At 44.4% G+C, this 20320-nt stretch overlaps 2 protein-coding genes across 6 annotated transcripts in view; one reads left to right on the top strand and one right to left on the bottom strand.

Moving 5' to 3' along the window:
* SNED1 (sushi, nidogen and EGF like domains 1) overlaps positions 1 to 10187 on the top strand; it is a 75045-nt gene extending 64858 nt beyond the window's left edge. For 3 of the 4 annotated variants that reach the window (XM_081192139.1, XM_081192140.1, XM_081192141.1), the window contains 9 exons: positions 149 to 427; positions 1637 to 1781; positions 2075 to 2157; positions 2669 to 2770; positions 4658 to 4774; positions 6410 to 6497; positions 7098 to 7181; positions 7492 to 7522; positions 9131 to 10187. In XM_081192139.1, coding sequence (XP_081048265.1) covers positions 149 to 427; positions 1637 to 1781; positions 2075 to 2157; positions 2669 to 2770; positions 4658 to 4774; positions 6410 to 6497; positions 7098 to 7181; positions 7492 to 7513 — 920 coding nt within the window. In that variant the 3' untranslated portion in view covers positions 7514 to 7522; positions 9131 to 10187. Of the gene's footprint in view, positions 1 to 148; positions 428 to 1636; positions 1782 to 2074; positions 2205 to 2624; positions 2771 to 4657; positions 4775 to 6409; positions 6498 to 7097; positions 7182 to 7491; positions 7523 to 9130 lie in introns of those variants that run through there. The other variant, XM_081192138.1, reaches the window with a different exon arrangement.
* Positions 9166 to 18290, bottom strand: MTERF4 (mitochondrial transcription termination factor 4). 2 transcript variants are annotated; one of them, XM_081192143.1, is made up of 5 exons: positions 18182 to 18290; positions 16011 to 16521; positions 15015 to 15199; positions 12283 to 12636; positions 9166 to 9301 (listed from the first exon to the last, which is right to left on the bottom strand). In XM_081192143.1, the coding sequence occupies exons 1-4, from the start codon at positions 18215 to 18217 to the stop codon at positions 12283 to 12285; spliced, it is 1086 nt and encodes a 361-aa protein (XP_081048269.1). In that variant the 5' UTR covers positions 18218 to 18290; the 3' UTR covers positions 9166 to 9301. The 2 variants fall into 2 exon arrangements, with proteins under 2 accessions (XP_081048269.1, XP_081048268.1); XM_081192142.1 differs by lacking the exon at positions 9166 to 9301 and having other exon boundaries at positions 11441 to 12636.
* Positions 18291 to 20320: the final 2030 nt, after the last annotated feature.

The following is a 20320-nucleotide window of genomic DNA, read 5'->3' on the forward strand; positions in this document are numbered from 1 at the left end:
GTTTAATCATTTGAGAAAGCATGGTGGAAAGAGAACAGTTTTGCCTCCAAGGGCTCCCTGCCCCTTGTTTCAACTGCCCAGCGGATAAGAAGAATAAAGGGCAAGTGAAAGGAATTCCACATTGATCTTCCTCCTTCTCCCTGAACAGGACCTCTTCCTCCTAGAAACCTCACAGCATCCAGAGTCACAGCCACCTCTGTTCAGATGGTCTGGGAACAGCCCCTGGTTGGCACAGTGGAAGGTTACATCATCAATGTCACCACCAGTCAAAGTGTGAAGAGCCGCTACGTGCCCAATGGGAAGCTATCTTCCTACACAGTGCGTGACCTGAACCCAGGTCAAAGATATCGCTTATCAGTGATGGCTGTTCAAAACACAGATCAAGGACAAGTAACTAGCGAGCCTGCCCACCTGTACATTACGGCCTGTAAGTCCAGCTTCCCATTTCCTATGTTCATAGCTTTCTGCAAGCCTTTTGTTTCTTTTTTAATATTACATTATGTTGGCCCTAGCCTCTTAGGATGTCAGCATGTATATTCAACATATCATATCAAGAGAGAGAGGGAGAGAGAGAGAGAGAGAGAGAGAGAGGGGGGGGGGGTCCATCTACAGCAAAAGATAGTGTTGGCCCATAGTGATTCTCTGTGATGAGGACTTTTCGAAGCGAGAGCAGAGAATACCCATTTTACATGCTGCTGCCCTGGGGATACGTGAATGAACAAGAAACAAGTAATTACAAAATTAGAAAGGTCCTCTTTAACACCCCCCTTTCTTTTGCTCATTTTGAATTTAATATCCTTGCAGATATTAAGAGAGCAAGTAAATTGTGATTTTTTCAACAACAAAATCAGCCAAGGAAGAGGGCTGAATCCAATTAGAATTGTGACCTTCGGAGGACTTAACCCATTCCCACAGTACTGTGCCGTCTGCTATTTTGTTGGTGTGGGAGCAGGGTCATTGAGAAATAAAACTACCACCACCACCGCACCAAAGCCTAATCATATCTACACACCCACTGCTGTAAATATTTTTAAGGGAGTAGGAGATCCAGCTGGAGAGGGGTCTCCAAGGCAGATCTTATTATGTGGGCAGGTTCAAGTGTAAAGAGGCAGTCCCTGAGGTACTTGAGTCCTAAGCCATTTAGGGCTTTATAGGTCAATAGGTAAAGGTAAAGGTAAAGGGACCCCTGACCATTAGGTCCAGTCGTGGCCGACTCTGGGGTTGCGGCGCTCATCTCGCTTTACTGGCTGAGGGAGCCGGCGTACAGCTTCTGGGTCATGTGGCCAGCATGACTAAGCCGCTTCTGGGGAACCAGAGCAGCGCACAGAAACACTGTTTACCTTTCCTGCGGAGCGGTACCTATTCATCTACTTGCACTTTGACGTGCTTTCAAACTGCTAGGTTGGCAGGAGCAGGGACCGAGCAACAGGAGCTCACCCCGTTGCGGGGATTCGAACTGCCGACCTTCTGATTGGCAAGTCCTAGGCTCTGTGGTTTAACCCACAGCGCCACCCGTATCCCTTATAGGTCAATTGACGTACCCTAAATTGTACCTGGAGAAGAAGTTGGCGTAGTTGTATTAAAGCTGGCATGGTTCACTCAGTCCCAGTAAAACATAACCTTCTCTGGTCTGCAGTGCAGAAGGATGGCACCCCAGAAAGGCGCTGGAGCCAAACAGGGCATCCCCGTGTGCTGAGAAACCGGGTCCCCCCGGCATTCCTGCCAGAACTGCGTCTGCTTGCTGATCACAATGCCCCTGAGGAACCCTCACAAGCACCTAGGTAAAGAATGGGGCTCAGTTGCCATGCAAAACGAAACAGATTACACACTGTGACTCATGAGGTGCTGAAATCAGAGTATGTCAGTTCAGCTGACACTGTATGACAAATGGGAATGTCCAAGTGCAGTGGCGTAGCGTGGGTTGTCAGCACCCGGGGCAAGGCAAGTAATTTGCGCCCCCTAACCCGTGGATTTGTGCCCCCTAACCCTAACCCCCAGATGTTGCGCCCGGTGCGGCCGGCCCCCCCTGTACCCCCCACGCTACGCCACTGGTCCAAGTGTTTTTCTTTTAAAGGTTTACAGAGCTAGTGGATGGCAGAGGGAGGATCACCACTAAATTCAGCAACTTGCCCAGTAGATCTGTCACTGTGAGAACACGTAAGTGCCCTTCATCCTCCCTACTTGTATTCTTTGTCTCCTGTTGTGTTGTTTAGTTGTTTAGTCGTGTCCGACTCTTCGTGACCCCATGGACCAGAGCACGCCAGGCACTTCTGTCTTCCACTGCCTCCCGCAGTTTGGTCAGGCTCATGTTTGTAGCTTCGAGAACACCATCCAACCATCTCGTCCTCTGCCTTCCCCTTCTCCTTGTGCCCTCTATCTTTCCCAACATCAGGGTCTTTTCCAGGGAGTCTTCTCTTCTCATGAGGTGGCCAAAGTACTGGAGCCTCAGCTTCACGATCTGTCCTTCGAGTGAGCACTCAGGGCTGATTTCCTTAAGAATGGAGAGGTTTGATCTTCTTGCAGTCCATGGGACTCTCAAGAGTCTCCTCCAGCACCATAATTCAAAATCATCAGTTCTTCGGCGATCAGCCTTCTTTATGGTCCATTTCTTTGTCTCCTAGCAGTGCACTAATCCTCAAGCTAAGGTATTGTTGGCTTCCTTTTCTAGAACCTGAGGCTCCCATGAAAATGGAAGAAAATGGGGAGGAATCAACCAAACACGTCAGCCAGGCTCTCCACCTATCGGAACCTGAGAACAGCAAGAGGGAAAGTAAGTTTAAAGAGATAACGAGCATCTCTGGAATAATCCAGAAGTCAAAGATGGTAAAAGGCCACACAAATAAAATGCACAAATAAAATATAAGTCTGCTAAAAATGAAAATACACTTAAAAGCCTGGGATAGCAGGGATAACAATGTTTGCAACAGGGGAATTCCACAAATGGGTTGCCATCCACCTTCCACCGGAGAAACTCCTCAAGGACCAGGCACTTTTTGCTTTGGGGGGGGGAATAGCTTTGTTGTGATAATAATTAGGATTACTCTCTTTTTCTAATGAAATAGTAATTGCTGGGTGAGCCTAGCTAGAGATAGAACTTCTCTTCTTTTTATTATTTGTCATATACTCTCACTGCCACTTAAACCACCAGTCAGTCTAGTCTAGTGTTCTTAGATAGGATCTCACTGATGAGCAGGCTCTTGTGAATTGAACAGTGGACCATGATCTTACTACTACTCAATCCAAATATATATATTGTCTAGTACATTTTTGTAGGCATAACACTAAGGAGGTTAAAGGAGGATATCTTGCTGCTGTATGTGTAATCCTGAACGATCTGCACAGGGATTGAGTATTGGTCTCTGTATATACCCTGATGGGATGTCATGTGGACCATAAACTACACTAACAAATCGAACAAAAAACGGGCCATGTCTGATCAGTAGTGACGTTCACAGGGATATAGAAAGGAACAGCAAGATAAAATTACGCATAGCCTGTTAAACAGTAAAAAGCTTCTGTTTTAATAGATACACATGCAAGGATGTGCACATGTATTTGTCATTAACAATAAAGTGCACTTCTTGAATACTGTTTTTTTCTGCAAGAAAATTGTCTCTTAGGTGACAAGTTATCTCGGGGACACTTCACAGACAGTCCTAAGTTTTAGCTGGAGCAAGGGGAGAATCTTTCCAGTAACTAGGAACTAGGGATTGTTCCTTTTGATGTGTACATTACATTGCAATTTTCACCTCTAGCAAACAGGTTTTGTATTGTTTTAAAAAAACCACAAATGACTTTCTCAAACACTTTTTTTTACTCCTGCTTTTTTCCAACTAGCATGTGGGCAAACTAGTCATATACAAGGTTGTTCTCTGGCTTGGTGGACTAACTCATGATCCCAGTTTGGGCACTTGCATGGTTGGCTACAGTAAATGATTGCAGTTGACATTCCCACCCTCACCTAAAGATTTGACATAATAATGAACCATCTGAGGAGTTTCCCAGCCCCTGCAGGATCCCATGGCTCACTCCTGTACACAGGACAGACATACTTGCAAGTAACTGAAGAAAGCTAAGCAACTTGCCTTTGATTCACCTGCTCTCAAATCTGAATGCTAGCTCCCATCTTCCTTTCTAACATAAGTAAGACATAGTACTCTGCCTGTTGCTTGGAAGTACTATTGATGCATGCTTTAACTGTTGAGTGCAAATTCCAGGATATCTTCCTTTATGCAGCCATATAAATTTTCGCTTGGCTTTTTTGCTGGCCCATGTAGGACCAGCATGGATAGCTGGCTCGGGTGAATATCTGATGTTTCCTCCCTTTATGGTCTTGAATTATGGGCTACTACTAAAATGAGGCTGCATTTTTAAGCTGTATTTTAAGCCGTTTCTTAATTGTTTGTTGTTGCTGTTCTCTATTACATTTTATTGTACTTTATATTTGTAATTTATTTGTTTATTTGTTTATTGTAATTTATATTATATTTGGTGTTAGCCACCCTGAGCATGGCCCTGGAGGGCAAGGTATTATTATTATTATTATTATTATTATTATTATTATTATTATTATCATCATCATCATCATCATCATCATCATTATCATTATTATTATCATCATTATCATTATTATGATTATCATCCCTTTCATCACCAGGTGGCAAGCAGAACTGTTCCATAAACTTCTGCCAAAACGGGGGGACCTGTGTTGCTAGCCCAGAGTCTTATCACTGCGATTGCAATCCTGGATTCAAGGGCAGACAATGTGAACTAGGTGAGTTAAGAACAACGCAGGCTTCTCTGGACTCTCCTAACGGTATGATACTATGGGTGCTTCCAGATGTGGATGACTTTTAATTGTTTAGTCAATCTTGACCTTCCTCCTAAAGGAGCCCAGGGCATCAAACGGCAAAGTGATAAAACAAGTGATAAAATAATACAATTAAAAATAGAAAAGTTAAAATTTTAAAAACAACTAAAAACATGTGAATCTTAGTAGCACCCAGTTGTTCCTGCTCTACTGCAAGTAGAAGAGCCACTCTCATTCCAGACTTTACACTCTGCAGCCAAGTGGGCAACCCCCATTTTCCCAGCGTGTATGCCATACAAAGGCACTGTGGGTTGGTGGTTCCTGTATCTGGGAGACCGGCCAGTTGCCTATTCTGGATGGAGTTCCCTCAGAAAAAAGAAGAGTTTTGGGGTGCTTCTGGGTCCATCTTTGTCTGTACGCTCTGGTTGCCTCAGTGGCTAGGAGTGCCTTTTATCAGCTACAGCTGGCATGACAGCTACAGCTGTTTGTGGACAGGGTTAGTCTGGCCACAGTAATTCATGCAATGGTAACATCAAGGCTCAATTATCACAATGCACTACCCTGGGCCTGTTCTGGAGGCTGTAGCTAGTGCAAAACGCTGCACCCAGGCTGTTGATTAATGAGAACACTTCATGCAGTGCATAGTCAAACTACAGAGCTTGCTCCCCCAGGAGGCAGTGATGGCCACCAACTTGGATGCTGTAAAAGAGAACTAGACAAATTCATGGAGGAAAGGGCTATCAGTGGCTACTAGGTAGGAGTGTCAGCTTGGCCCCCCTGCTGTGGGTGTCATGCAGCATGAATGACCCTGGTACCAAAATCTGTGGGTCCCCAGCCCCTTCATGGGGAATTTTGTGGATGCTCAGGCACCCAGGGAGTTGGCACCTATGCTACTAGGCATGATGGCTATGCTGTACCTCCACAGCTAGAGGCAGCAATGGTTCTGAATACCAGTTGCTGCAAACCAAAGGATGGGAGAGTACTCTTATGCTCCCTGGTTTCTAGTTGGCTATTCTTATACTCTTTATGTTGATGCCAGCAGATAACTTCAGTGCTCAGGTTGGGCTGGCTGTCCATAGGATACTGGGAACAGGTTCGAGGTTCGTTATTAATTTCCAAGGCCCTTAACAACTTGAGTGTAGGGTAACTCAGGGACTGCCTGATCCCTTAGATTCCTGCTTGAGGTCTTTGAAGAGGTCGCTGTTAGTGGCCCCCTGTGGCTCAGATGTATAGCTTGTAACTACAAGGAGCCATGTGTTCAGGATGGAGGACCCAGTTTTATGGAGCTCCCTTCCAGTTTAGCTCAGAGAGGCCTCTTCTCTGTTGAACTTCTGGCGCTTACTGAAGACGCCAAGATTTCTTTGATTATGGGAATAACAGTGCTCTCTCCTTCCAAACTGTTGGTTTAATGAGTCTGCTTATCTCCGTTCACTCACCAGCACTTGGGGCAGGAATGTATTTAGAAGGCATTGGTTCTAAGTCAACCCACCTTTGAATAACAGGAACATTTAACAATGCTTAGAAATTGGACTTGAAATATCTCTCTGTGCTTATTATAGTCCTCCCTCTCTCCCCAACCATGCCAATTTCTCTCTTCAGCCTGCAAGAAGGTGCCTCAGTCTTGTACTCGGCTTTACTCAGAAACCAAATCCTTTCCAGTCTGGGAAGGAGGTGTCTGTCATTATCTGTAAGTACTGTCTCACAGAACATTAATTCAGAGATCAAATTAGCTCTCAGTCCCATTTTGATAGATAGGGCCTTGTACATTCCATTTTTGTTGTCCTGCTATTAATCCCCATACACAGGAATATAAAAGTACATGAACATCTGGAAATACAAAGAATTTTGTGAATTAAATATTCCCTGTTCTATCAAAAAAAAGGTTTCTAGGATCCTAGAGAGGAGGCAGGAATAAACGCGGACAGTAAGCCAACTGAAGTTTGTAGTGCAGACATACACACATGGTTGCAGAATGTGATTGCTGTGCAGCTTCTAAGATGTGATGGATCATGAATGATGCAAATGGTCAGCAACTCAGGGAATGGTGAAGAACTCATAATTTAGCTGCCGGTGGTTTTGGAGGGGCAGGCACTTGGGGGAAGATAGGAACTTGAGGATATACAAATGTCCATTTAGTGCTGGAGGTTTCTCTGTCAAAGTAGGAATGTTGGTGGAAATTAGGGAGGTCCAAGCTATGTGAGAGGTTCACAACCAACATACTATTCAACTATAGCCAAGCAGACTTTTCATCATTCCTACTCTTAACTTGCATTTGCTGTTGTGGTAGATACAAGAGGATCTACAAAGTGCACCAGGATGTCTGCTACAAGGAGAGCTGTGAGAGCACTGTTTCAAATAAGGCACACAGCAGGTAAAGGAATGTTGGTGGCTTTGTGGGAAGTCATAGCTGTGGGGGAAACCCTTGGAATGCAATATCCAACTCCTGATTTCTGACATTACTGATGGTTTAGGTTAGCAGCAACCATCTAATCTTGATGTTAACTTATGGGTTGTTTAGACCGCTGGGAGTGTTTAAATCTGTGATCATTTACTCAGTCAATATTATTGCTACTTTAATTCTGCTGCCATTGCCCAACATGCTGCTGGAGCAAAGTAGCATTCAGAACAAGCAGAGTATGTTTGAATGTTTTATAGATTTAACGTTCTCCTGTTTGTTTCAGAAAACAAAGTAACAGACACTGAAGCCATATAGTAAGTATCTTTGCAGGGAAATATAGGGAATGGGGGCTCCATAAACCTCTGTGCTGGATAAACCACAGAACAGGGTTCTGAGCATCCCTGAGCATTGAACTTGCTGGCTGGAGCTGATGTCTTAACAATAGCAGAGGACCATAGCTTCCCCAGCCCTAGGGGTCTTGTAAGGAACAAGTTATCTAGAATCTCACTGGGTGGGACATATCCTTTATCCTGCTACAGTACTTGTAGCAAATTCCTTTTGAAAAGTTCCCACAGCTGAGGATATTGTGGGTGTTCTCTAACTGCATCATAATGGTGAACAAATGCTTTCTTTATTTAGATTGAGAGCCTCTTGGGACACTTTAAATAAACAAATCAAAGTAGCTTACAAAAGATTTGCACATATAATAAAAATATAACTTGGTGACAGGTATCTTCAGGCAACATTCTGCCCCCCCCCCCCGCCCCTATCATTCTTTATTTTTCCTTGGTGTCACCAGGCCACAGGCCTACTGAGGTGAGCAGGGCTGAGCAACTGGATCTTGCTCCATCTATGGTGGAGCAGTCTCTTTGCTGGCAGAAAACTTCAAAATATTGATGGGCAGGTAAAGGGACCCCTGACCATTAGGTCCAGTCGTGACAGACTCTGGGGTTGCGGCGCTCATCTCGCTTTATTGGCCAAGGGAGCCGGCGTACAGCTTCTGGGTCATGTGGCCAGCATGACTAAGCCGCTTCTAGCGAACCAGAGCAGCGCACCAAAACACCTTTTACCTTCCCGCCAGAGCGATACCTATTTATCTACTTGCAGTTTGAGGTGCTTTCAAACTGCTAGGTTGACTGAGCAACAGGAGCTCACCCCGTCACAGGGATTCAAACCGCCAACCTTCTGATCGTTAAGTCCTAGGCTCTGTGGTTTAACCCACAGCGCCACCTGCGTCCCTGGGTAAGTAGCTTGCTACTAAAGGAAAAGTGGCAGTGATTACTGACTACCACAGAAGATTTCATGAAAGGTATAAGTGAGACAAAAAAACAGCACCCTGATCTTTTATTCCAAGCAGATGCTGGGCGTCTTTAGTACCAGAAGGCTCAGACATGACAAAGTGACAATCTCAGAAAATTTCAGAGAACACCTCGAGAGTGTTTATACATATCTGACACTTAAGCCTGACCTTTCTACATTACAAAGATAATTGTCAACCAGTTTTCTGCCTACTTCCCTACACATGCTGAGGAATGCAATGTCAGAAGCAGCCTTTAGCGTTCTTTGATTCTGCTCACTGAAAGCAGTATTTCTTTCAAAGCTCTTTCAGTGAGACTGTGTCTCTCTACCCTCCATAAAAAAATTCATTAATGGATCCCAAAGCTATACCAACACAATTCCTCACCAGGATTCTCCTTGCTGTGGGAATATCAAGGATCTGCTCACCAGTGGAACTTTGACATTTTACTAAAGAGTTCAGTGTAAATATGAATAAGGAGTAAATCTGCTTGTTAACTTTTTAACACAAGTGAAATAAACTTTTTAGCAGTGAAATGGAGGAAGAAAAGAATCTTTGTACCTGTGTTTTATGCATGTGCACATAATCTAAATGCTAGCTGTCGTGTTTTATTTTTCCTTTGTAGGTTCCAGAACACTCAACATTTCTTCTAACTGGATTGGAAAAAAGGAGAGACCCTCCAGCAAGATCTATGGACTTTTCTTCCTTTGCCTTGTTCAGGAGGTGCTCACCAAATAGCCATATCCCTCTCTCTTTGGCAGGATTATAAGGGTCCGCTTACCTTTCTTCATAGCACCTGAATTTATACAAGATGAGTGACATGTTAGAAAAGTCTCTCTCAGGATTGAAGTCTATTATGGGCCACTTGCCGCAAGGGCAGAGCCTAAAGTTTCACCAGTGATGGAGATACTGGTTATATAATCTGTGGCCACTGGACTACCTTAAAAGAAAAACAAGCCCTGAAACAAATGTTCTGGATTATAACCAAAAGGAGAACCTCCCTGGCATAAAATTTGATGTTCAAAGCTAATCACAAGTCTAAAATACTCCTATTTGCAAATAGTGTATCTTTTAAAAAACACTAGGTTCTTTTCTTTTGTTTTTCCCTTTGCAAGATTTAATGAAAAGCAACAAATCTGACAGCCAGCTACTGCTGTGCCTTTTTATTGCTAACAAATTACTAGCATTTCAAAAGTTATTCTAGAGCAGGGGGGAAAGGGCTGCAGAAGCTAGAAGTCTATATCCATTTTCAACAACAGATCAAACAGGCTTTTAGTTATTCAGCCTGTGGACATGCTATTCCGTAAAGTGATTAGAAAATGCCATGCCTTAATAATTAAAAAAGTTGAAAACCCTTCTAACCACTCTATGAAGGGTAAATAGATTGCTTTCCTATTTAAGTAAGGATTGTGATGCCAATGGAGGAAAAATAGCAAAGCATTTCTTCCTTCTTCCCAGATGTTCATTTGCTACAACTCCCAAGAATGGCCAGCTACTCAAGGAGCCTTAATATTTCCTAGATTTGCGAGTTTGTATGACTAAATATAAAATTGTGTTTAATATACATACACTGTATATTTTATAAATTAATACAGCCAGAGGTTCAATTACAGTTTACCAATTATTATTCCTGTAAGTGCTGGTAGCTCTCTAGCATCCCATTCGGCAATTGCAAAAAAGAAGGGAAAAAAGGGGGGCAGCCTTGTTCCCTAGAAAGCTAATCCTGGCAGTCTTAAACAGTTGTAAATATAGTTTCTTCAGCAAAAGATAGCACTAACCATTCCCAGCAGGAAAAGGCCGTTCCCACAGATATCACAAAAGGATAGCCTCTAGGAGAAGGGCTCACTGCAACCAATAAACATTTAGGTTTATTCCAATTATTTACATAGGTTTTGCAGCAGTATTAGCTAAAGGATCCCCCTCCCCACAGAAATTGCATTTTTCACTACAAACCTTCTCGAAAGGCATGGGCTGTAAGAGAAAATCATATACTTAATACGACTAATACAAGATCTCCAAACTCTCTCCATTTCAAATTGCAGCATTTTAGTTGGATGTTCTGTAATTTGCCCTGTTTTATGAAAAGAAATAGAAATCTGGATTTCTCATTCAGGGAAGGCTTCTTCAAGAACAAGAAGAAAAGGAGAACTTTTAAGAAGGCCTAGCTTGTATAGATTGGCAAGAGTAGACACGACACCAAAGGACCACAGATTGCATTGTCGGAGTAGTGTTAAAACTACGTTTTAAGCTTTTCTAGCATTTTAAGCACTGATTTGTCTGAGCAGCCAATCATGTACTGCCACAATGAACCTAGGCATTGAGAAAATATGCATTTTCATGTTTCATTAGCAAGTAGAGAATTTATCATGCCCTCTGTTTCTGATGTTCAGGTTGTGAGCAGCTTATGTAGCCAAAACAGCACCAAGCTTGGGGGGGGGGGGACTTCATGGTTTGCAAAAGTACAAAAATAAAATCATATGGGGGGGACGGCGACTAAAAATGGACAGAATCCCAAAACAGCCATAAGGCCACACAATGCTGATGGGAGGGGAGAATTGGAATGAAGAGGTGGAATACTGAACAGAAGCACTCTCCACGTGCTACGGCGTTTTGTCTCCGGTCTTACAAGCACTTAAATCCCAACTGCTTCAGTTTAATTGGCTTGAGGGCGCATGAAGGCAATCTCACTGTTAAAAATACAGCTTCCAAGGTGCAAAAAAGGGGGTGGGGGAGGAAAGGGTTAGTAATCCTGTCAGCAAAATAGCACATTTTTCCAGGCCCAGTAAATTGACAAAGATAGTGAGAGGTCTTCAAAGCCGGTTTCTTGTCTGCCGCACAGCAACACTGGTTTCCCCCCCCAGGCACAGTCTAAAGTAGAACAGTCTGTATCAAGTCAGTATTTTATAGCCAGATTGAGGCATATATAATGCAGCAATAAACTAAAAAAGATTTTATTCTGTCAAAGTTATTTTGTTTTGCATTTTAGATTAAAATACAATTTATTTAAAAGCTAGTCTGCTTTCTTTAAGAATACGTGAGGATGCCAGTTGGCTACCAAAATCCTGTTCCTTTACCAACAATTTTAGCAGTTGTCAGCCACCAACAACCAGCAAAACCTGTTTGCTATCCCGAGCATGAAATTTCTGCTTACAAACTGCACCTAGGCCCGCATTTCCTCTCCCATAAATCGTTATCTATGTTTTGCTTCACAGAACCCACAACAGCTACTTCTCTGTTCTGAGAACAACATCTGACTTTTTATTTCACAGCCTGCATTTCATCTTCCTTGACAATCCATCCCTAGCATTGCCTATTTCAAGTCCCTCGGAGAAAAACAAAATTGTTTCCATTCTTAAAATGAAGTGCATTCTTATCATCTAGAGTAGAGGTGGGTAACCTGTGGCTCTTCACACGTTCTTGGACTTCCACAATCCATGACCTTGTTGGCTGGGGAGTTGGGATTCAATAACAGATGGAGAGACCCTGATGTAGAGGAATTCCTCAGTCTATCTTGAGAACTCCCACCTCAAGCTTACCCCACGATTCTTAAAATGTGCAGTGGTTCTAAAGGAACAAGCCAAAGTAATGACAGGAGATCACAAACATTTTGAGTTCCATTGCTTTTACACAGCTGCTGAGTAGACTTTAGCCTTATTGACCACCACCTCTCATTTTTACACAACTGATGCATTTTCATTCCCCAATGTTCAAGCCAATTCTAGACTTGAACAAGATTATACCAGTACCAAACTTCAGAGATTTTTTAATTTTATGTACTTAGTCTGAATCAGACTCTTCGCCATCACTCTCTGAATCTGAGAGATTGTTTTTCTCTGCCGCTTCCTCCTCTTTCTGCCTCCGTTCTTCTTCACGGGCCAGCAATTTCTTAAATATATTATACTCTTCCAATGAGGAACAGGCCATTTTTTCTATAAAGTCACTTTCAGAAGCTCTGATTATTCTTTTCAGTTTGGGGTTGACAACCTGGGTCTGTCCTTTCTTGTCAGGAGTTTGAAAGAGTCCCAACCGCTCCAAGAAAATAACCCGGTTTTTTATCTCGGCCAGTGATGCTTGGAACAAACCAGAATTCACGATTTCTCTGTGTTTAATCCCCATCCTGAAATAAGCAAACTGAGAAAAAGAAGGAGGAATCAAACCTTGAATAAGCTATTATCAATATTCGATACTAGACTGTGAACCAAGGGCTGGAAAGGGTTTATTATTTGGCTAAACGTGTTTCAGGATCTTTGGTTCTCTACTGTGCCTCTTTTCCTGCCTTTACGTATAGTCAAATCAAGGAGGTTACTAGTTCACTAACACCAGTGCCATTGGATTCCATAATGTTTCCCCCCTAAAACTGGAAAAACATCTGAAGTCCTTAAGATGCAGTTGTGGCAACAAAGGCTGAGACAAGAGTAGCCATCCAGAGAAATTCCATACAAAACTAAGAGTGAGATACAGCATAGCATGAATGGGTGTGCGTCTGCAAAATGGTTTCTTCTCTTCCCCTTGTAGCCCAGCAACCCCTTCCAGATCTTGAGTGGGCCAAACAGATCCCAGGGTGCATGGGAGCTGCAGGAGGAGGGGAAAACCTGAAATGTCACTGCACAAGCAGGCTTATGTTGTGCAAGCAAACGACCGTCACTTGATGTGACCCAAAAATATGAAGTCACAGCCTTTACTGCAATAAATTCAAAAGCATGTCCATAAGATAGCAGAGGAAAGTCAAATGTTACATTTCTCAGGGCCCGCATGAGAGATTCTAGAAACAAATCAATGGAATAGGAAGCACAAAAGCAAAGTTTATTCTAGTTTCTATTATCTATATCAGTATTTGGAAGAGAGGAAAGAAAAGATCTTATTTTTAAAGCACATTCTAAAAAATGAGTTACCGTATTTTTCACTCCATAAGACGCACTTTTTTCTCCTAAAAAGTAAGGGGAAATGTGAGTGCATCTTATGGAGTGAATGGCGCTGCGCAGAGCCCCTTAAGCGAAGCGGGAGGAGGAACGGAGCCCCTTCTGTTCCTCCTCCCGCTTTGCTGAAGGGGCGCTGCGCAGCTCTCCCTCTTTGCGCAGCACCCCTTCAGTAACGCGCCTGTCCTGCAAAGTCGGAGGAGGAACAGAGGGGGCTCCTTTTGTTCCTCCTCCCGCTTTGCAGCGACGCCCCTGTCCTGCGGAGAGGCGCTGCGCAGAGGGAGAACTGCGCAGCACCCCTTCAGCGACGCACCTGTCCTGGCTTCTGCCTTAGTCACGTGCAGCCTCTTCGGGCAGGGGGAGCCTTCATCCCGCTTCCCAGAAGAGGCTTCCCAGAAGCCAGAACAGCCAGAGGCTATCCTAGAAGCCAGATCCCTTTTGCTGTTCTGGCTTCTGGGATTCAGAATAATTTTTTGTTTTCCTCCTCCCAAAACTAGGTGCGCCTTATGGTCTGGTGCGTCTTATGGAGCGAAAAATACAGTACAGTGGTGCCCCGCAAGACGAACGCCTCGCAAGACGGAAAACCCGCTAGACGAAAGGGTTTTCCGTTTTGGAGGCGCTTCGCAAAACGAATTTCCCTATGGGCTTCCTTCGCAAGACGAAAGCCCATAGGGAAATCTCCGGGACAGCGGGGAAGCGCAGCGCGTCTTCCCCACTGTCCTCGGACCTCCTCCGAAGGCTGGCGGTGGGGCGGAGAGACCTCCTCCCGCCGCCAGCCTTCGGAAGGCTGCTCCGAAGGCTGGCGGCGGGAGGAGGTCTCTCCGCCCCACCGCCAGCCTTCGGAAGGCTGCTCCGAAGCCTGGCGGCGGGAGGAGGTCTCTCCGCCCCACCGCCAGCCTTCGGAAGGCTGCTCCGAAGCCTGGCGGCGGGAGGAGGTCTCTCCGCCCCACCGCCAGCCTTCGGAAGGCTGCTCCGAAGCCTGGCGGTGGGGTGAAGAGACCTCCTCCCGCCCCCAGGCTTCGGAAGGCTCCTCCAAAGGCTGGCGGTGGGGCGGAGAGACCTTCTCCCCGCGCCAGCCTTCGGATGGCTTTCCTGAAGACTTGCGGTGGGAGGAGGGTTTTCCTTCCCACCACCAACATTCAGAATGCTGTTCTGAATGTTGGCGGTGGGGAGGAAAAACCCTCCTCCCACCGCAAGCCCCGGGAACAGAGAAGCGCTGCGCCCCTTCCCCTCTGTTCCCGTACCTGTCCTGAAGGCTTGCGGTGAGGAGAAAAGCCCTTCTCCGCACCGCCAGCCTGGCAAGCGGTTTCCATAGGAACGCATTAATTGATTTTCAATGCATTCCTATGGGAAACGGTGCTTCGCAAGACGAAAAACTCGCAAGAAGAAAAAACTTGCGGAACGAATTAATTTCGTCTTGCGAGGCACCACTGTATATGGAAACTCCCTGCTAAAGCATATCTTTGGTCTTTGCACGATCTGTGGGTGGGATCTACTGTGACTGGAAGCCTACCAGCTAATCTGCTCTGGGAATGTGCACCGACACTATATATTTGATATGAATTTCTGAAAATATAATGCAGCATACATTACCTGGAATTTGTATTCCACATCACCTAGCTCCTCCAGCAAAATATTTGGGCATGTTTGCAGAATTTTTGATATCTGCTGCACAGAGAAAAGGCATTTTTCTTTGAGGAGATTCTCTAGGACCTCAATCCTCTTTTGTGGCAAGGTAAAAATTCTTGGGAAATGAACTGCCATATGGTTAAGGCCCACTGTTAAAGTAAAGAGGAAAAAGACATAAACAATCATACCCTAGCCTTACTTTTTTGGTTTGTTCCTCAGTACTCCCTGTGTACCTGCTATACATACAGCCACCCAGTCCTCCAGGCTAAAAATGTTTCCTGGGTATATGCCTGGCTCATTATTTATTGTGCAGAACTTTGCGCATTTGCATGTGTATGTACTGCAACTGCACAATGCAGGAATAAAGGAAACACTGAGGAGCAAATGAAAAAGGAAATGAAACAATGATTAACGATACAGAGGGAATTCTTTAGACGGAGAAATACAACTTTTTCATATAAAACAAATTTGGAGGGCTAGAAGAAAGCTTGAAAGGAAAAATGCTTTTACATCCTTTCCTAACCCAAGTTTTATCAAGCAAGCACTTCTAAAATCTGCAATTCAGTTTCAAACTTTCCCTTTTCTGCTGTATTTGTAGCATCTGGGAGCACCTGGAGATGCAGATTTGCCCTATACATTCCACCTACAATTGTGGGCCAAACTTTCACAGCTGGATCTAATCTTCTTTAAAAGACCATCTAAATCTGTGATGTATAAAGTGATCGAAGAACATATATTTCTATCAACGTAATGGAGCCATGGTTCCTATCACTGCATGTGCAACTTAATTTGCACCCTTTCCTAGAGATCAGATTTTCTGTCATTTATTCCATATAATGCCCACTAGAAGAGTTAAAGATAATGCTCACAGGCTCCAAAAAGGGTTACAAAAATCCAGTATGGCCCACAGCACACAATTCAGTACAGATGTTCCACTGATTGCATAGCAGAAAGCATTACCTTCCTTGAACGCCAGCCTCCTCAGCAGATCTGCACGGTCCTTTATATGCTTTGATGACATTCCCAGCAATTCAGGGCTCTTCTGTAAGACATTTAGTGTGGCGTCTGTGCTTAAACCCAGAAGAAGGAGCTCTGAAACAACAGCCAACCTGAGCTGAGGAGGTGCATATGGCTGCAAGCTGAACAAGTGTGTTATCTGAGCAGGGCTTAGCCCCATGTCCAAGAATGGATCTGCCACCTTCCCCAGCTTCAGGAGATCTGAATCAGGTGGTCTCTCTGGCTCTACTTGGGAAGTAGCAAGAGTCTCTAGAAGCTTCTGAGAGGCTTCATTGGTGTCTGTTTTACAGCTTCTATGGGATACATTTGCTTCACTTCGTCCAGAAGAACTGGTGCCAGTCAATCTGCAGCCCAGGTGTTGAAGAGAGCATAGAAAGGCAAGTGGTGATGCCTTCAGATAAGACAACTGGATAGAGTGACAGGCAATGGGGACAAATTTGTGCTTCTGCAAGACCTAAAGGAACAGACAACAAATTCTCATTTATTATAAAGTATTGTGTAGTTCAGAAAACTTTAGGCATCAGAACTAGGGGACCAAAGCATCCTTGCAAAAATGAAACCACACAGTCATTCTAACAAGTTTTTCAAGCCATCAGACTAGTAGTATGAGTCCATGGTGGTCATTTACTCTGTCAGTGTTTGCATTACAGTGATGCCCACAAGCACCATGAAGATAAATAATAATATTTATTTATAATCATAAAAGGGGTCATGGATTACTATATACAAAACTCAATCCGGTCTGGTATAAGTAACAAATACAATGAATCTTACACTGCTGATCCATCTCAGATCATTTGTTAGCCAACACTTGCAAAGCATCAGTTTCAAAGCAGCTCTCATTATCCCGTAAAGTAGTATGCTCTCAAAATCACAGTGCGGACTAAATGTATTTTAATCAATTTAAAACAATGGTAGCTGAAGATGGTTTAAAAAGGTAGTTTCCAACACCTCCAATTCATGATTATAGACTGGCAATTCTAAACTATATTAACTACTGTATTGTTAAAGACATGGCCATTTTTTCCAAATTAAGAAAATACTATGGATGTATATACCTGGGAGTAAGTCCTATTTTTCTTGGTGGACCTTACTTCTACCAATTAAGTTTAGGATAGCCATTCACATACGAAACACTAAGCATACCTTAGGAGGGTATAACAGTGAAAACTAATCTATTACTTATCCATTTAAAAGCTTGTATGTCTCATCTTTTTTCACTAAGTTTACTTGGAAGCTTAAGCTTATAATAACATAAACATCAAATTTCAAACAACACAAACCAACCAAAACACACAACCAGAAAAGGAAAGGCGGACTCTCTAAGTTGCCATTAATTGACTAGATGCCCTTTCAGGCAAACTGTTCTCTCTTGCTGCCATCCTTACCGCCACAAGCAACATGCGGATATCAATACCAACTTACTATACACTCTTATTGCAATGATTCAGTGATTAAAGTGCTGTTATTTACTTCAGGGGTGGAAAACCATTGTTCCCCCAGACGTTGCTGGACTACAATTCCTATCATATTTGCTGCATATTTTGGGATCTCTGCTGGGGTCCTCTCCCCAAACAGTACTTGCCCCAAACCTATATCTTTGTATCCAATAAATTAATTATTTTATATACTTCCCCCCCCCTTTACTTGCCAACCAACATTTAGCTGTTCTTATTTTATCTGTAAGCCACCTTGTGTCTCTGTTGAGGGAAAGGCGGTATACAATAAGCAAATGTATAATAAATAAAATAATAATAATTCTAAAGAGGCGGCCGGAAAGAGAAGTGGGCAAAGCGCCACGGACCCTAATGAGAGCCGTGCCAAAAAAGCCTCTGCAAGGGCAGGAACGAGCGAGGCTGCAGGCACAAGAACACGCGTGTATCTCGCGTGTCGGCCTGCTACCACGAACGCGAGGCTCAACGCGCAGAGGTAACGCTTGGGCTCCACTCCGTCCAGGCTGCCTCCCACCGTGAAGCTGGGAGTCTCTCGCACATCCGCCACGGGGCGGCGAAGCGGCTTGTGCTGGTGGGCCTGGGTTTGCCGTGAGGGCGCGTCGCCTCGGGGCCAGAGCTCCACCGGCCCAGCCAAGCCCTGCCGCCAAGACTCCTCCCTACCTGCGCGCAGAAGCGCCCCAGCTGCGCGCCCCTCATCTTGCGAAGCTTCCTCTCCGGCGCGAGGCTCTCAGAGGCGGAAGGTGTTCGGGCAAACGCCTCCCCCCTCGGAAACGGAAGCTGAAGGGAGAGTTCCGACGCGCGGTTGAGGGCTGGGCGACCTCCATGGGCCCTTCCCGTGCAGGAGAAAGCTAACTGCGTTTAGGCCGATCGATGCGGAGGGCAACTGAGCTTAGGAAGTAGTCTGCTATTCTCCCGTAATGAGACATTTTTAAAGTCATACCCTTAAGATTTGAGTGCTCGGGGTGGGGGGTGGGGAATCTGTAATGCACACACCTGTCCCACTCAAAATAATGTAGCTACACACGTCCAGATGAGATTTGATCCCGGCCCTTGTTTACCAAAACAATGTCCGTTTGGAGGCAAACGGGGGATTATTCACACCCCACTTTGAAGATATATATACAGTGCCGGATTTACCTGTAAACTACACAAGCTATAGCTTAGGGCCCCACTCTTGGGGGGCCCAAAAAAAATTAAAAAGGAAAAAACAACTGGATGTACATTTCCAAAATATAAGATAAAAAATAAAATAAAACCTACATGCAGCAAGTGTTTTGTGTTATGTAGGCTCCTATGATGTAAGTAATGGGCCCCATCTGCTAGCCTGCTCCCTAAAATATCACTGGTTTGCTCATTTCTATATATAGGGTGCCTACATTCTGCCTGGACTGGTTGCATGGCAACATGTGCAAATGGCTTTAGATACAGTGGTACCTCTGGTTACATACTTAATTTGTTCTGGAGGTCCGTTCTTAACCTGAAACTGTTCTTAACCTGAAGCACCACTTTAGCTAATGGAGCCTGCCGCGCGATTTCTGTTCTCATCCTGAAGCAAAGTTCTTAACCCGAGGTACTATTTCTGGGTTAGCGGAGTCTGTAACCTGAAGCGTATGTAACCTGAAGCGTATGTAACCTGAGGTACCACTGTATCTATAAGGTCCATAAATTACCATATGGCATATATTCAGCACACAAAAACAGCAATTTGTTGTTGACAAGGGACAGCTGGACATATAAAGGGCCCCATTACCTTCAGTAGCTTAGGGCCTCATCAAAACTAAATCCAACCCTGTATATATAGGAACAGAAATAAAAGCTGCTGGGGACAGTAGAGGTGACCTCATAAGTTGATTAGCTGAAACAGGGTTTTGAATTAAGGTTTCCAAATTACTACTAGGGGTTTTATGTGCTGGAGGGCCGACACCCAACCGTGAAACCGACACTAACTTTGAGGTAGAAAACATGATACTTTTCACAAGAAAACATGAACAACGCTATTGTCTAAGCAGGACTGGTGAAGTCCCAAATAGGGATTTATAATTGGAAACCCTGATGGAGCCCACCACCATCATACACCATGTAATGAATGGAACTTCTTACTGGCCCTGAAGGAGGTGAGGACGGGTGACCCCACCTAGGCCCGAAGTCACCCCCCCCCAACCTAGGCCTCAAAACTGTCCAAAATTCTTTTTGTCTTCTAAAAATCCACAGCTAAAGTTTTCCTCTGCTTTTCTCACAAGATGCTGTGCATAGGCAAACCGTTACTTTTATCAGTACGAGAGAGCTTCAAAAAGGCTAATGAATAGGCTCTGTTCAAAGCAAGCCTGATAACTGACTTTTATCTCATTCAGTTGCAACATCTTGGACATGCTGAACCACAAGGCTCCTCAACCCCCTTGGCTTCTCACCCCCTTTCCTGGGAAGAGTCCAAAAGAGTCCCAAGACAGGAGCTTTCTGTTCATGCTCAGGAAACACATCATGGGGCAGGACTCTTCAAGAGGAGGAGAAAGGGGAGGGAACTGGAAGGGGAATATATGCTCTGTGCAAATGACTGTGAACCCATGCTTGTTTGTGAATCTATCACACTTGCTCCTTCTACCAGTTCATGGATGGTAGGAATAAAGCTTTTTCTCCAAACTATTCCTTGAGTGTCTGTTTGACTCCCACTCCCTTTCCTGAGCGCAATATTTTTCCCCACCCAAGGGCAAAGCCTCATAAGGCTACAGCCCCAGTGGAGGGGCATATCCTCCAGCTAGCTGTCGTCCTCCACTCAAGGAGGGAAGCTGGAGAAACAATTGC

Source organism: Podarcis bocagei (genome assembly GCF_964188305.1).
Source record: "Podarcis bocagei genome assembly, chromosome: 4".
Classification (NCBI taxonomy): Eukaryota; Metazoa; Chordata; class Lepidosauria; order Squamata; family Lacertidae; genus Podarcis; species Podarcis bocagei.